Genomic DNA, 14,238 nt, shown 5'->3' with positions numbered 1-14,238 from the left:
AGTAAAAGTCCTGCATTCAAAATCTCACATTAATAAAAAGTAGCATCAAACTTTACTTAAAGTAGCCTATCAAAAGTACTTATTATGCAGAATGGCCCATTTCCGAATATGAAGTACAATCTTTCACTTTAATGTTGGAGCTGGAACAGTTGGAGCTTATTTCACTTGCTTTACATATGAAAATATTTTAGTTGATTCATTAATAATCTAGTAACTAGTAATCTAAGATGTAAAAAGTTTAATAGTTCCCTCTGAAATAGAGTATAGAAGTATAAAGTTGCCTTCCATCAAATGGAAATAGGCCTACTCGAGTTACCCCGAACTTGAAGTAACGTTACTCTAGTTAATGTAGGCCTACTTTCCACCTCTGGTTTCATGCCTATGAGTATCAGACATGTTAGATATTGCTATTGGCAAGGAAGATATGGTGTGCTTTATTGATTATGCTATTAATGTACAGCACCTGATGTCCAAACACAGTCTGAAAAATTTTATTTCATGAAGTTCTCCTCCTGCTTTGAGCCTGAGTGGCACCAGAGAGCTCTGGCCGTGACGTTATTGCGTGACGCAGGTTCGCCCTCCATCACTAGTCAAGCCCACTGACAGAAAACACCACCTAGAAACGAAGTAAGCCCTCGCGATTGATGGAAATATGTAGCTAGCTCGCACAGTTTAGCATATTTCGAAAACAGGGGCTTTAGTGGAGCTGGTAAGTAAAACATTTTAATATGAGGATGATAAATCACTGTCACCGCTTTGCTTTGATATTCCTGCTGGGAAACGTTAGCTAGCTAGCTGAGGAGCTAATATTAGCCTAGCCAAGATGACGGCGGTCGTGATGGCGGATAGATTCCGTTATTTCCAGCTGAGGCGACGGCATCCGATTAATATCAGTGTATTTCAGTACGCAGTCTGCTTCTAAAATTGGATGTTAGTTAACAATCATCTTACTTAATCTAAAATGATGCACTGAACTCAATGCCTAACGTCGTGTTGGCCAATGGAAAGTGAAGCTTCTGAAGTATGTTTCATATTCGCCAGCTGAATCCAACAGTGAAAGTAAATGCAGTAATGGCCAACCCAGAATAGACGTACAAGAAACATACTTCCATCTCCAGATTGAAATGTGTCTAGCTAGTTGCTTTTACTGCCAATGTTACTAGCTAAAATTGTAGCTAGCTGCCAATGTTACTAGCTAGCACATTTTAGCGATTGACAAGGTTAATGCTTCTGAACTTATTCGTAGCGAGCAGCCACAATCCATTTTCACTAACACTTGTGAGACACTCTTTCTAAATCTCACCATTTTGCTTATTGCTTGCCTGCTTGCTAGCAAGCTAACGGTAATGCTAATGCATCTCACCCTCTTCCTCCATCAGCGCTGTTAACGTACATGGAAAGTGAACATGGGTGGCCGTGATGATGAAGATATGCCTTATGTTGTGAACAAACAAAAACAAGATGAAGAGCTAAAGAACAAGCTGAATGACAGCAGTCACTGGTGCGACCAGGAGTCCACTGGAAACAATGCCAAGTGGGTGAAAGAAGGCCAGAACCAGCTGCGGAAAGTAGCAGAGAACCAACAGGACCAGGACCATAACTGCAATATCAGCCAAAATGGGAACAAGGATGACTTCCCTCACCAGAACAGCACTCAGGAAGAACAACAGGGAAACGAGGAGCACACCAAGTCTCCCAAAATAGTAATGACCCCTGGTCTTAGTCAGGAGGAGTCCAAGAACATCCTCAATGAGCCGCTTCTTATCGACACTCTGGAGTCTACAGAAGAGAAAGATAAAGAGAGAGAAGAAGATGATAAAGATAAGGAAAAGACATCAGAGGAGGAGGAAGAAGAACAAACATCAGGTGATACCAGAGGAGAGGTGGTGGCAGAAGAACAGGGTAATGTGGAGTCTCAGAGAGAGGGCAGTGTTGTGGGGAGAAATGCCTGCCTCCTGTTCTCCAACATGAATGGGACACCAAATGATGAAGAGTCCACCTGGCCTGCACTGTCTCAGGACAACCCAGCTGACAGCTCTCCAAATGGCAACAGAGGTAAATGGACGGGCATGGAGTTAGAAGCCACACATTTATGTCATAGTGCAACATGTGACATGCCTAAAAGAGCAGTGGGTGGGTGTCTGCTTTCATAGACAACAAGATGCACGGAAACCACATACCATTACAGATGGAAAATACATGGCGTAAACTTTGGTATATGGTCTTAATATTCTCATTTATACACTGAGAATCCAGTAAATGAAGTGCAGATTGGATAACAGGGCAACACTTAACCCCAGTTTTAGTATTTATTAGTATATATAAATATTTAAAAGAGTTTGGATTTGCTAACTGGGCAACACTTGAACCCGGTTTTAGAATTTATTAGTGTATATATAAATATGTAAAAGAGTTAAAACACACTATAATGTAGTAAGTGTATATTCTAAATGTACTTAGGAACTTTAATCCTCTTGTAGTGAGCCCCCATAAGTGGAGCCTGGTGAAAAACAGGGCCTAAAGAATGACAATAAAAAGAAATTTGTAATACTATCAACTGTACCTTGTCAGGAGAAGTTATAATTTGCTGACTTTTCATTACTAAAAATACTAGATGTTCTTATATTGGCTTATGATGTCCTTTTAGTGTGTTAGAAACCATTTATTAAATGCTCATATACTACTTGTAAATGCTAAATAGGGAGAGCCAAAGTAAAGTGTTACCAGTAAAAGCAGGCTTGGTTGGAAGTTACCTTTTTTTTTAATCTTTTTTTTTGCTTCTTTATTTTGTACCGTACTTGTTGTGAAATAGTTAAATTCATGGATTGCACCCTTTTCTTTCAGTTTAAAGACTTTCAGTTTGTTTGAAATACAAAACAAACTGTATCTATATTGTTTTTCTAGTCATTAACTGCTCCCAAAACAAATTAAAGATAAATCTCTAATGTCTTCCAACTAATATATACTCATTATAATAATCTTGTAGTTGAGTGGAGTTAAAGGCTTAAATCTATGCATTGGAGAAAATTTCCATTGTCTGTTTTTGTGCAATGTTAATTTGGTGAGTCAGGTTAGATATTTTGGTTGGTGATGTCAGTGCAGTCTCATTTTACCAGTATCAGTGTTCAGTAATATTATAGTAGCTAAATATAGTACAAGTATAGTAATAATCTAACTGCATCAGTATTGTACTACTATTTAGTAATATTGTTTAAGTCAAAACAATCACCGATGCTTGGAACTAACAAGATACAGCTGTGCTGTTGGTTGTTAAAGTGCTCATATTATGCTTTTTGACTTTCCCCCTTACCATCTCCAACAGAAAACACTGTTCACCAACTGCTCCAAACAGCTCTGTTGTAGTCCAGCCTTTACTTCAGAGACAAACATGTGTCACTTTGAAATGCTTGCCTAGCTGCTAGCGTGGCTCGCCCTCACTGCTTCTGACTGGCTAGTAGTCCTTACCTAGGTACTGTCAGGACATTCCCTCATACTCTGCTTCTGACTGAATAGTAGTCTTTATCTAGATACTGTGCATGTGCAACTCACAACAAAGATGGAATAAAAGTGAGATGTCTCACTCTGTAGCTAAAGAGAGCTCAGCACACAGGGTGAAAAGAGGAGCTGCAGCAATGTAAACCAACTAAAATATCTTTGTTTTTTTAAATGAAACCATGAAAAGCTATTCTGGTACAACCTCAAAATACAATTATGGCCCTGAAAATGTGCATAATATAGGCACTTTAAATTTATAAAAAAAAAAAAAAACTGCTGGCCACCGTAAATCATTATTCCGTTTTTTACATTACAGTTTATCTTATTGTCAATTACCATATCTAGCCACTTTTAAGAATCAACTATTTTACTGCTGACCATATATTTTACAGAATCTTTTGTCCTTTTTTTTTTTTTTTTTTTTTTTTTTAACCACACACTAAACAATTTTTCCATTTGTGTGTTTCTCCTTTGCTCCCTGCCTCTCAGAGTCCTTTTGGGATTCCAGTGCCTTTGAGACCGACACGGACCTGCCTTCAGGATGGATGAGGGTGCGAGATACATCAGGCACATACTACTGGCACATCCCCACAGGCACCACCCAGTGGGAGCCTCCTTCACCCCTGGGGAAAGTTGGTGACTCCATGATGTCCTCGACTATGTCCCTGGAGACTACACCCTGTGAGGAGACTGAGGTAAGGCAACACTTTTGCTTGAATAAAGGCAAATGGCAGGTGAGTCTGTAGACACTAATATCTTGTTTTACATTTTCCAGGAATCCTGGGCTCACCTTTCCAGCACAGATGAAGGAGTTGGCGAAGGGGAACTGTGGAATGTAAGTTGTGGCGAGAAAATGATTTGGTGTACTCAAAGTACATGGAAGATGGGTTTGTGCATCATTTCCCATTTTGGCTTTTGGATTGGGTTGTCTTGTCAAGTTAACAAAACTGAATGTTTCCGTCGTTAACTGTTTTTCTTCTTGGCTGTGTCTTAAGGAGGAGGGAGAGGTTGCATCTGATCAAAGTCTGAAGGAGTTTGAAGGGGCAACTCTACGCTATGCATCCATCAACCTCAAGTGTGTACTGTTAAAAGTTTTGTGATTATTTAGTACATTGTCACCTGTTCTTATTTGCTTTCTGTTGCTTATCCTCATCTCTCTCTCTCTCTCTCATTGTAGTTACAATTGCTCCCAGTCTGAGGAAGAAGAGAAGCTCGCTCCACTCTGCACAGATTTAGAGACTAAGGTAAATCAGCGTTTTATGTTGGATCACTCCAATATGTTGAGTGTCTTATTACCAGATTGAGTATGAAGAATAATGTCACAGCTGTTGAGACAAAAGGCTGGCTTCAGAACTGGTTCTTCGGCACTGCACTGTCTGAGGCTGTAAACTGTTATGGAACATTTAGGATTGATCATATACAAAGGGTGACCTATTTCCACAGGGATTTCTCCAATTTTTTGTGTTTCAAAAATTTGAAAAAGGCTTAAGATTAATTGAACGTATATTAGCAAATACAAATCCCCCCTACTTACTGGCCTATAGTCAAGTCACTAAGGCCATTCACAGATACAGTTACATTTTCTAAGGATTCTTGTTTATAGTGCCAATATCATGCTGATTGTCCTATTCATAACTGTATTTTGAGGTTGTACCAGAATAGGTTTACATGGTTTCATTTTCAAAAAACACCATGTATTTGTTGTACTGCACATTGCTGCAGATCCTGTTTTCACCCTACATGTTTATCTCTCTGTTTTAGCTACAGAGTGAGACACAAAAAAAAAACCAAATCCCCCAAAAAATTTTTATACATTAAAACATTATTTACAAAATCATGCAAACAGTTTTCTGAAAAGCTTAGTATTCTATGTAAAAAAAAAAAGGTATGGATAAAGTCTTTAGGTCCTTGGCTTAAACCATGTTGAAGACCCCTTCTGTAGAGGATCCACCACACCACCGAATTCCGCCGTGATTTAACTAAATGGTTCTTCACCTTCTTTGTGCGGTCCTGTATTGTACTAATGTGCTGCATATATTTGTATCGTCAGTGTTTTGCAGTGCGTTCCCTGGGCTGGGTAGAGATGTCTGAGGAGGACATGGTTCCCGGCAAGAGCAGTGTTGCTGTCAACAACTGCATCAGGCAGCTCTCCTATCACAAACACAACCTTCATGACACTGCCGGTATCTGGGGAGAGGTGAGGGGATTTTACTGAGTCACACAGACAAGGACACACACCAATTCCTGTTGTGTCCACTTTGATGTTGAAAAATGTTTCCTAAATAAACCACACTCTGATGTCTTTGAGCGTTGGTGTATTTGGTGATTATTGCCAACCAAAGTGATTGATCACTTTTAATTCCTCCATTGGGAAGGCCTGAATACATTTTCATGGTTGAATTTTTGGGGCTGTTAAGATAAGTTTCCATGGCTAAATTCATATTTGAATCGTAGCAAACTGCCTCAAATCGTAACAGCTGAAAGTATACTAATGCATGCGTAGATTTCTTACCTGTAACTTTAAAGCAGTCCACAAATGATTGTGGTAGTTGAAATGGGACCAAGCCAGGCTGCTCATACTAAGAGTGTGTGTTGTGACAGGGTAAGGACATGCTGATGGTCCTGAAGAATGACACCATGAACTTGATCGACCCACTGGGCCAGACTCTGCTTCACGCTCAGCCCATTGGCAGCATCCGTGTTTGGGGCGTTGGCAGAGACAACGGCAGGTCAGTACCCACGCTACAAGATCAACATGAAGATGGCAGAACTACACGTGATTTGTAATCTCTAGCTGCTTACATTTGCTTTTAACAACCCACGCTTCACAGAGGCTTTGTTTGATCATTTAGTTAGGATTGTACTGTTTTGAATAACCATATATTCTTCATTTGACATGAAATCCTTTTTTGTTCATGTTCTAGTTTATATTTATATTTGTAATCGCGTGGAGGTGCTCAGTGAAAACACAATTACAGTAGATCTGTTAACAATTAACTAAACTGTCAGATCTTTCACATAATAGATGCATTATGGCTAATTTACACCTTAAGTTAAATTCAATTTTAGCTTCAGGCAATGTTTGTCAAATGGGACAGACCGGCTTTTTCTCACTCATTTGAATGTTCTGCCATTATCCTGTTGCATTAAATGGTTGATTCCCGTTTAAAAAAAAAAAAAAAAAAAATGTACCGCCTCCAAGGCATGGCATTCCTACAGAAATGTGCCACGACAAGCACATTGTACTCTGTGCGCTTTTATTGCAAGCTGCTGCCCTCTGCTGGATTGTTCAGAGCATTGTTGACAAAGATAACTGACTGTTTCTTCCTGCTTCCTGGCTCGCTGTGTTCTAACAATAGTGTTTTTTTCTTTCATGCTGCATTTTCCATCATTTACAGGGAAAGGTAACAATTACTAAGACTTTATACAATTATAGTTTTGTGCTGTTGTGTATGTGTGTGCGCTTCATGTGCTCATAAGCATATATTTGTTCAAACTCCCACACCTATGCTGTATTTATCCTTCATGTAAATGTGGCATTTTCCATTTGATTTCACCTGCAGGGATTTTGCTTATGTGGCCCGAGACAACCTGACTCAAGTTCTGAAGTGTCATGTTTTCCGCTGTGACTCGCCTGCCAAGAACATAGCCACCAGCTTACATGAGATGTGTTCAAAGGTCAGCCATAATTGGATTTACGTTTTTTTCCCTCCATTACGAATTCCATGCAGTATTTTGAGTTTATGATCAACCATAGTTTCTTACTTGGAATTTCACATATTTCCTCCCTCTTTTTTTGACTTTAGATAATGATGGAGAGAAAGGCGACCAAGCCAGGGGTGAGCAGGCTCAGCTCTGACCCGGGTAACCCTGTGGCCATCCCCATTGAAGGTAAGCAGAGTACCTTCATGGCCTTTTACACTTTAACACTAGAAGTGCCGGGATTCCATAACTACTAGAACTGCCGTGAGCGGTCATTTTGACATGATAAATACCTAATTTCAATATTAATGCATGGATTGTGTTAGGACATCTTTTGAAAAACAAAATAACACAAAAATGTAATGTTAATTACACACTCGAGTAGCGCAGGTGTTTCAATAATTCATATCATGGCTTTTTAAAATGTAATTATTTCATAAGCTACATTCGTATCTTAAAAATATGGTATGAAAATTCATTCAACATTACTCATAACAGGCAAATATTAGCTAAAAGTATCTTATTTGAACATCTATAACCTAACCTAACCTGGCAATGCCTCCGTATTGGTGTCTGCGCTGCTCGGACGGAGCGCCGCTGCCCTTCTCTCCTCTCTAATCTCCGCTCCTCTGCCAGTTGCTGCCTAAACTTCCTCCGGAATATTTTACTGCGGTTGCACTCATTGGAGAGGATGTGTGCAATGATTCCAGCCAGTCCGAGGATGTATAAAGTTATATGTAACCGTAGGTAGCCACCGGCCATCTAGCTACATGTACCGCGCCTCTCACAGAGCTAGCGCCCGGAACTTGCCTTCTGAGTCCATTCCCGCCGTATTTATTGCGGTAGCCTGCATTACCGACTCTGGCTTTGCCTGTGGCCTATCGGCGATGCCCACACTTGTTACTTGAGTAAGTAAGTAAGGTACTTACAAGTAAGTATTTGTATAGCACCTTTCACAGATAAAAATCACAAAGTGCTTCACAGTAAAATGTAATACAATACCAGCAAAGTACAATATAATGCATAAGACACTTAAAAACAAATGGAAAACATAAAAACAAAACCATAAAAAACCCCACGTCTAACTAAAAGCCTGTTTGAATAGCAGCGTTGAGACCGCTTATGACGTTTCCCTGACAGGGACACTGACAGTTACTAAGCAACCAACATACATCTTCAACCACGCGAAAGATTAAAACAATACCGCAAAAATCTGAGCGGTCAAAATGGCCGAAATAGGTAAAAGGGATTTTTATTTTCTTTGCCTTTTGTGTAATGTGTATAAAAACAATTTTAAATGGAAACATAGAATCTGTTAGGCAAAGTCAGGTACCAGCAGGATTGTAGTTTTTTTTTTTTTTTTTTTTTTTTTTTATTATTTTTTTTTTTTTATCCAGCAAAGTCATTACATATATAAATTTCAAAATGACCGTCGTGGCTGTTCTAGTGTTAAAAATCCTTATAACTGTGGGAACGGATCACTTAAATCTCTCTTCTTTCTCAACAGAGTTTCCTGTTCCGAAAAATGAACCCTTACAGCGCTTCCAGGTTTATTACCTTGGTTGTGAGGCTGTGGCCAAGCCAGTTGGTAAGAAAACCCTTTCAAATATATAAAGGTCTATGTAATTACTTTGGCTGGTAGTGCCTTGAAACCTGAAGTATTCTTTGTTCTTTCCTGATTGTAATTATGACTTTGGTAAAGTTAATGTCTTGCATAATGTGCTTGCGTGTTTCTCATTTTTTTCAGGTATGGATATAATCAACGACACGCTTGAGGCAGCAATTAATGGCAAAGATAAATACGCCTGGACTCCTGTCTCAGTGAATATCGCACCAGCCACCCTCACAATACTTTCAAAACAGGTAACGGACAACAAACTGAACATCAGGGGTGTTACGACTCTCCAAAGTTTCCGTTCGATTAGATTTTCCATTCTAAGGTCACGATTCGATTACATTCTTGATTTTTACATTTATTTGTGTTTTAAGCATAAGTTGCGATGCAATTTTTAGACTAGACATTTATGCAATACATCTGCCCTTTGTTTCCAATTTACCGCACTACTTTGTCAAATTTTAAAACATTTATTAACAACATAAATTATAATGTTACAATAACTTATAATCAATTGGACATAAACCTGCCATCTAGTTTCTCTTGTAACTGCAGTCTTCTTCCCAGAAGATGACATTCAAGTTCACAAATAAACAATACCAATAAAACAGCCATGTCTGTAGTCTTCTCTGAACAATTACCCAGCTATTTCCAAACAGTTGAACATATATCACACAGATTTCACACTTTTAATCCCCTGAGAACGATGACTGCATTTTTCAAAGTACACGTCATTATTTTTCTGTCATTTCTGTTTCCGTCACCCAGACCGAGGAGGTGCTGTCAGAGTGCAGGGTGCGTTTCCTGTCCTTCATGGGTGTGGGACGGGACGTCCACGCCTTTGCTTTCATCATGGCGGAGGGTCCCGGGGATTACACCTGTCACATGTTTTGGTGCGAACCCAACGCGGCGAGCCTGAGCGAGGCTGTGCAGGCGGCATGCATGGTGAGTCGTAAACAAATACATAAGATGAGAACGGTAGAGAAGAGGTGCAGACGTAAATGACTTACACATTATTACATTTTAAGCTTTAATTCTGTCAAGTCCAAAAGTTGAGACTAATTTGGCATAAATGTCAATCCTCGTTAATAGGCCTGTGTTTTAAGTTTTAGACTAGTGGCTGTAAAACACCACTCATGCCGCGTGTGTTTTCTTTTTACAGCTTCGTTACCAGAAATGTTTGGATGCACGCCCGCCCAGCCTGTCCTCCTGCCTGCCCACACCCCCCGCCGACTCTGTGGCTCGACGGGTCAAGAAGGGGGTGCAGAGTCTGCTGGGCAGCTTTAAGAGCTACAGGTCTGGCTCCCAATCCCCTTGAGTTTGAGTGAAGATGATCCCCGGTCCATTACACACAAGGTCCATCACCACAGCCCCTTCTCTATGTCACTTCTCCCTCTCGCATCCTTCTGCCACAGTTTCGCCTTACGACCGTTTCACTTGTCTAGTCCCTAGTCTAGTGTGTGGAGTAGTTTGTTGGGGGGAGGGAGATTGTGTGTGGAAAGATTGCATTAATTTCTCTCTTCTTTTTTTGCTGTTGTCGGGGTTGTTACTTTATACAAGCATTTTAAACTTCCATCTCTTAACAGGTGAAACCCAGGCATCTGTCTCTCTTTTCTTTGCTGGGATTCTTTCTGTGAGTCTTAACTATTTTTGTGTTTTAACAGAAACAACGCTATGAATGTCGGATATGGATGTCATATATATATATATATATTTACTGAAGATGCTAGAATTTACTCGAAAAAGGAGGTTGCTCGATTCACTCACGGAAATGGTCTTGTTTCCTTTTCGTCCGCGGTGCAATTATCATCTTTAACGCCCCAGCGTTTCTCTAAGATCATGTAACACAGTGGTTGTCAGTCAGTGTCATTGACTTTCTAACACCTCATTGCACCACTTTTTCCACCACCACCTTTTTAGATTGTACAATAAGCGCTGTATGGCGCCACAGTAGTGTGCCAGGTAGTCATATGTCCCTGTCCCTCCCCAAACAACGTATTTTAGTCTTCCAAAGAACTGTATGGTCATCTGTCACATAGTGAGCAACCACTGATTTGAGTGTAGTGTGTTCCTCATACATTCTGCATGGACATTTGCAAGTTCAGTGCTAGTGTGCAATAATCAGATGTTCCTGTATGGTGTGGTGATACGACGGCTGCCTTCGTGATTTGTTTGTTCACTTCAACGAGAGAGTCTGGCTAGATTGGGTGCGAGGCTATTGGAACAACAGAGCCATGTTTCAAATCATTATCTTGTGATAGAAATAATAGTAATAACAAAAAAAACAACTAACTCTGGGTTTTCACACAGCCGTTTACCGCCATCAACTACTGAATAGTACTGTAGAAACTCACCACAAGCTGCATGTTTGGATAGCTTAGAGTTCTTGCTGCTTGCAGCGGTTTAGTGCTTAAGACCCATCGGTGTATCCTGTAAATTCTTTCTCCGTGTTTCTGTATGGTAAGAGGAGGCTGGAGTCGATGTGTTGTTCCGTGTATCATAGGCATGTCACTCTAGTTAGTGTCCGTGATTATCATGAGCTAGCAGTAGAAAGTTTAGCTTCCTGTCAGTTCCTTCAGACTGAAAAGATGAGAGCAGCTCGATGTTTTACAGTGTGTGTACTGTATGGTGGGGGAAACCCAGAGATGATTTCTAATGGGGTTTTCATTTGTATTTTCTCCCCTTTTGCCACACTTTGACTTATGTGGGTTCCCGCTCCAGTTAATGTATGTTTTTATCATTTCCACACTTGACAATGTACACCATTAAGATTATATTCACATTAGTTGGTTAGATTTACTTTTGTTAAAGAAAACACTAATTAGCCAAGTTGTATTTTATCTTTGTGTCTGTCAGTGATCAATACTGTATGTAGCACAATAGTAATAGTCATCTTTAATGTTAAAGATGCAGTTTGTAAGATTCTTTGGTAATTTCAACTAGGGCTGGGCGATATAGAGAAAATCAAATATCACTGTATTGTTGACCAAATACCTTAATGCCGATGTTGCGGAAGATGTATGGTTGAGTATTGGTGCTTTAACAAAATGTTATTTATACTTTTTTTTTTTTTTTTAAATCACAGATTTTAGCTTAATAATCACCAGAATTTATTCAATGACTTAGTGGCGTAAAGGTAAATAATCAACTAGAACAGTCTGGTAAGTTAAAAAAAATGACACCACTTTACTGTAATGCAGCCTGTAATTTATTATATTTTAGTATAATGATATCCAAAATCGAAGAGGATATCCAGTCTCATATCGCGATATCAATACATCGATATATCGCCCAGCCCTAATTCCAACTTCTGCAGGGCTTTTGTTTGGCCACGTGGAGATATTGGTAGCTTTTTACTAGATATCCTCAGGCTCTCAATTTAAAAAAAAAAAAAAAAAAAAAAGTCAACAAATAAGAACTAAATAACAGCAAATATTGTGAAAAAGAATGTATAGACATGCATAACAAATACAACTTTGAATAAAAGTCAAACAGTACATCTATGAAACAGTGATTTCTCAATAAAAAACGTGTCCACTATATTACGCTGATGTCACAGTGAGACTGTCTGTGGTAAATGTTTGAGTCTAACCGGTGCATAACCATTGATCTATGGTCTAAAATAAAGCCATTTAAAAAAAATTTTTTTTAAGTCTTTCACCTGTTATCTGCATTGAATTGTTCACAACTTTTTAATCACTCTAGATGTTTTGTATTCAATTTAATTTTTACGTTTAGAAGAAGGCTAAAATCAGAAGTATCCTCAATAGAGTGCTTGATAAATTTAGTACTTTAGTACTAGCCACAGAATACATAATCTCTATTCTAACCCTATGGATCTTAAAGGAGTCCTGTTTGAGAAGAAGGGTGACACTGTTGCCTGACCTAAACTACTAACTAACACTAAAACTCTTACCAACTGCTTCTTTATATGTGTAATATATAAAACTAATGATAATATGACTGCACTGACTCATATTACTGCCATGTCACTCATGTGTCACTTGGAGTTATTTTCCTTTTTTAAAGTTTGCTGTGTCCAGTCAGTGGCAACACTAAAGCCAGATGAGTTCAAAAACATTAGCAGATTAATTTATTTCTGTTCATGTAAATTAGGTGTATAAAATGGATGTATATAAAAGTCACTGCACAATAAATGTGAACATATCAGAACTGGTTTTCTTGTGGTCTTTTAATATCTGAGCTTTTCCTTAGTTTGTGTGAAGCCAAGTGAAGAGATTGTTTCCAAAGGGCAGGTCTGGATCTTATAGTCTAAAGATGGCTACTTTGGTTTCTGTTTGTGGAAGCATACTTTTTTTTAAAATTATTATTATTATTATTATTATGCTCAATCGTCATGAACTGCACCTCGCCTGTAAAGTGTACTGTTTCCAGCCGTTTCCAAAAACATTTAAAAGTGTATATACTGTAAAACGTCATGTTGAGTCTTCTGAAAAATGTTAAAGCTGTTAAATCAGCTGAGAGGCCGGCGTTTCCCAGCATGCCCTGGGTCCGCCTGCTTCTAGCAGTCGGTGAAAAGCAACTGCGCTGCCTGCGTCTCAGAACCGCGGCAGCCTTGATCTCGTGAGAGTACCGTTGCCCGCGTGTGCATGACGTCAGATCAAGTCGGACACAAATCTAACCAGCATGCAACGGGCGGCAATAGATTCTGCGCAGACCTGACTCATCTCGAACCAGCATATTGGAACCAGCTATTATTTTCTATCAACTGCTTTATCTGCCATTCCATTAAAATGTAAAAGAAGCTGCACACAACCTGCCTGGCTGTTTTTGCCTATGCATTAAAGCTGCTGGACACTGGTTTTACCATATGAACTGACAGAGCAGCCACACAGAGCATGATCCCATCACCTGTTCCGTTCATATCAGCACTGTTGTGTTGCCCCCCCCCCCCCCCCCCCCTTACAACGCCCTCCTCCCCCTGGGGAGTGTAAAAGGATGGGCAGGGCTGGTTATTGTTTCCTAAGAGATGGCTTTTTGGAGATGAAAGCTGCACATCAAGTGGAATCCACAGTGGCCGCAGACTGCTAATAATTGGCTCCACTGTCTCCACGCCAATATCAGGACTGCCGGCGTGCCACCGGGATCCTGGAGCAGCAGGACAGATCAAGCCTCGGGCTATAATCGCTTCCTTTTGAAGAGATAGACCGAGACCTAGTCTGTCCTAGCTGACATATTGACTTTAGTTTGTATAGGTGAAATGTATCCAAGTGTGTTCAATATTCACTGTGTAACCGATACCTGTCTCTATATTCTTATTGCAAGGATGAGAACATAGATATGAATTTCCAGCAGTGTTTTTCTTTTAATAAGCATGGGACATTGAAAAGTCAAATACAGAACATGTATCACCAAAGCTAAAGTTATAATTAACAAAAGATATCTCTACTTTCCTGTAAACGGAA

General features: G+C 39.6%; 1 protein-coding gene across 3 annotated transcripts; it reads left to right on the top strand.

The window, feature by feature from the left end:
- The first annotated feature begins 521 nt into the window (after positions 1-521).
- On the top strand, positions 522-12,299 carry apbb1 (amyloid beta (A4) precursor protein-binding, family B, member 1 (Fe65)). Of its 3 annotated transcripts, none has more exons than XM_034867116.1 (15): positions 522-709; positions 1,380-2,055; positions 3,985-4,190; positions 4,271-4,330; positions 4,491-4,570; positions 4,673-4,739; positions 5,546-5,692; positions 6,097-6,224; positions 6,894-6,899; positions 7,059-7,173; positions 7,302-7,386; positions 8,705-8,785; positions 8,945-9,060; positions 9,581-9,757; positions 9,975-12,299. In XM_034867116.1, the coding sequence occupies exons 2-15, from the start codon at positions 1,407-1,409 to the stop codon at positions 10,128-10,130; spliced, it is 2,073 nt and encodes a 690-aa protein (XP_034723007.1). In that variant the 5' UTR covers positions 522-709; positions 1,380-1,406; the 3' UTR covers positions 10,131-12,299. The 3 variants fall into 3 exon arrangements, with proteins under 3 accessions (XP_034723007.1, XP_034723010.1, XP_034723009.1); XM_034867118.1 differs by having other exon boundaries at positions 550-627; XM_034867119.1 differs by lacking the exon at positions 6,894-6,899.
- Positions 12,300-14,238: the final 1,939 nt, after the last annotated feature.

Source organism: Etheostoma cragini, chromosome 3 (assembly GCF_013103735.1).
Source record: "Etheostoma cragini isolate CJK2018 chromosome 3, CSU_Ecrag_1.0, whole genome shotgun sequence".
Classification (NCBI taxonomy): Eukaryota; Metazoa; Chordata; class Actinopteri; order Perciformes; family Percidae; genus Etheostoma; species Etheostoma cragini.
This window is presented reverse-complemented; position numbering and strand designations above follow the sequence as displayed.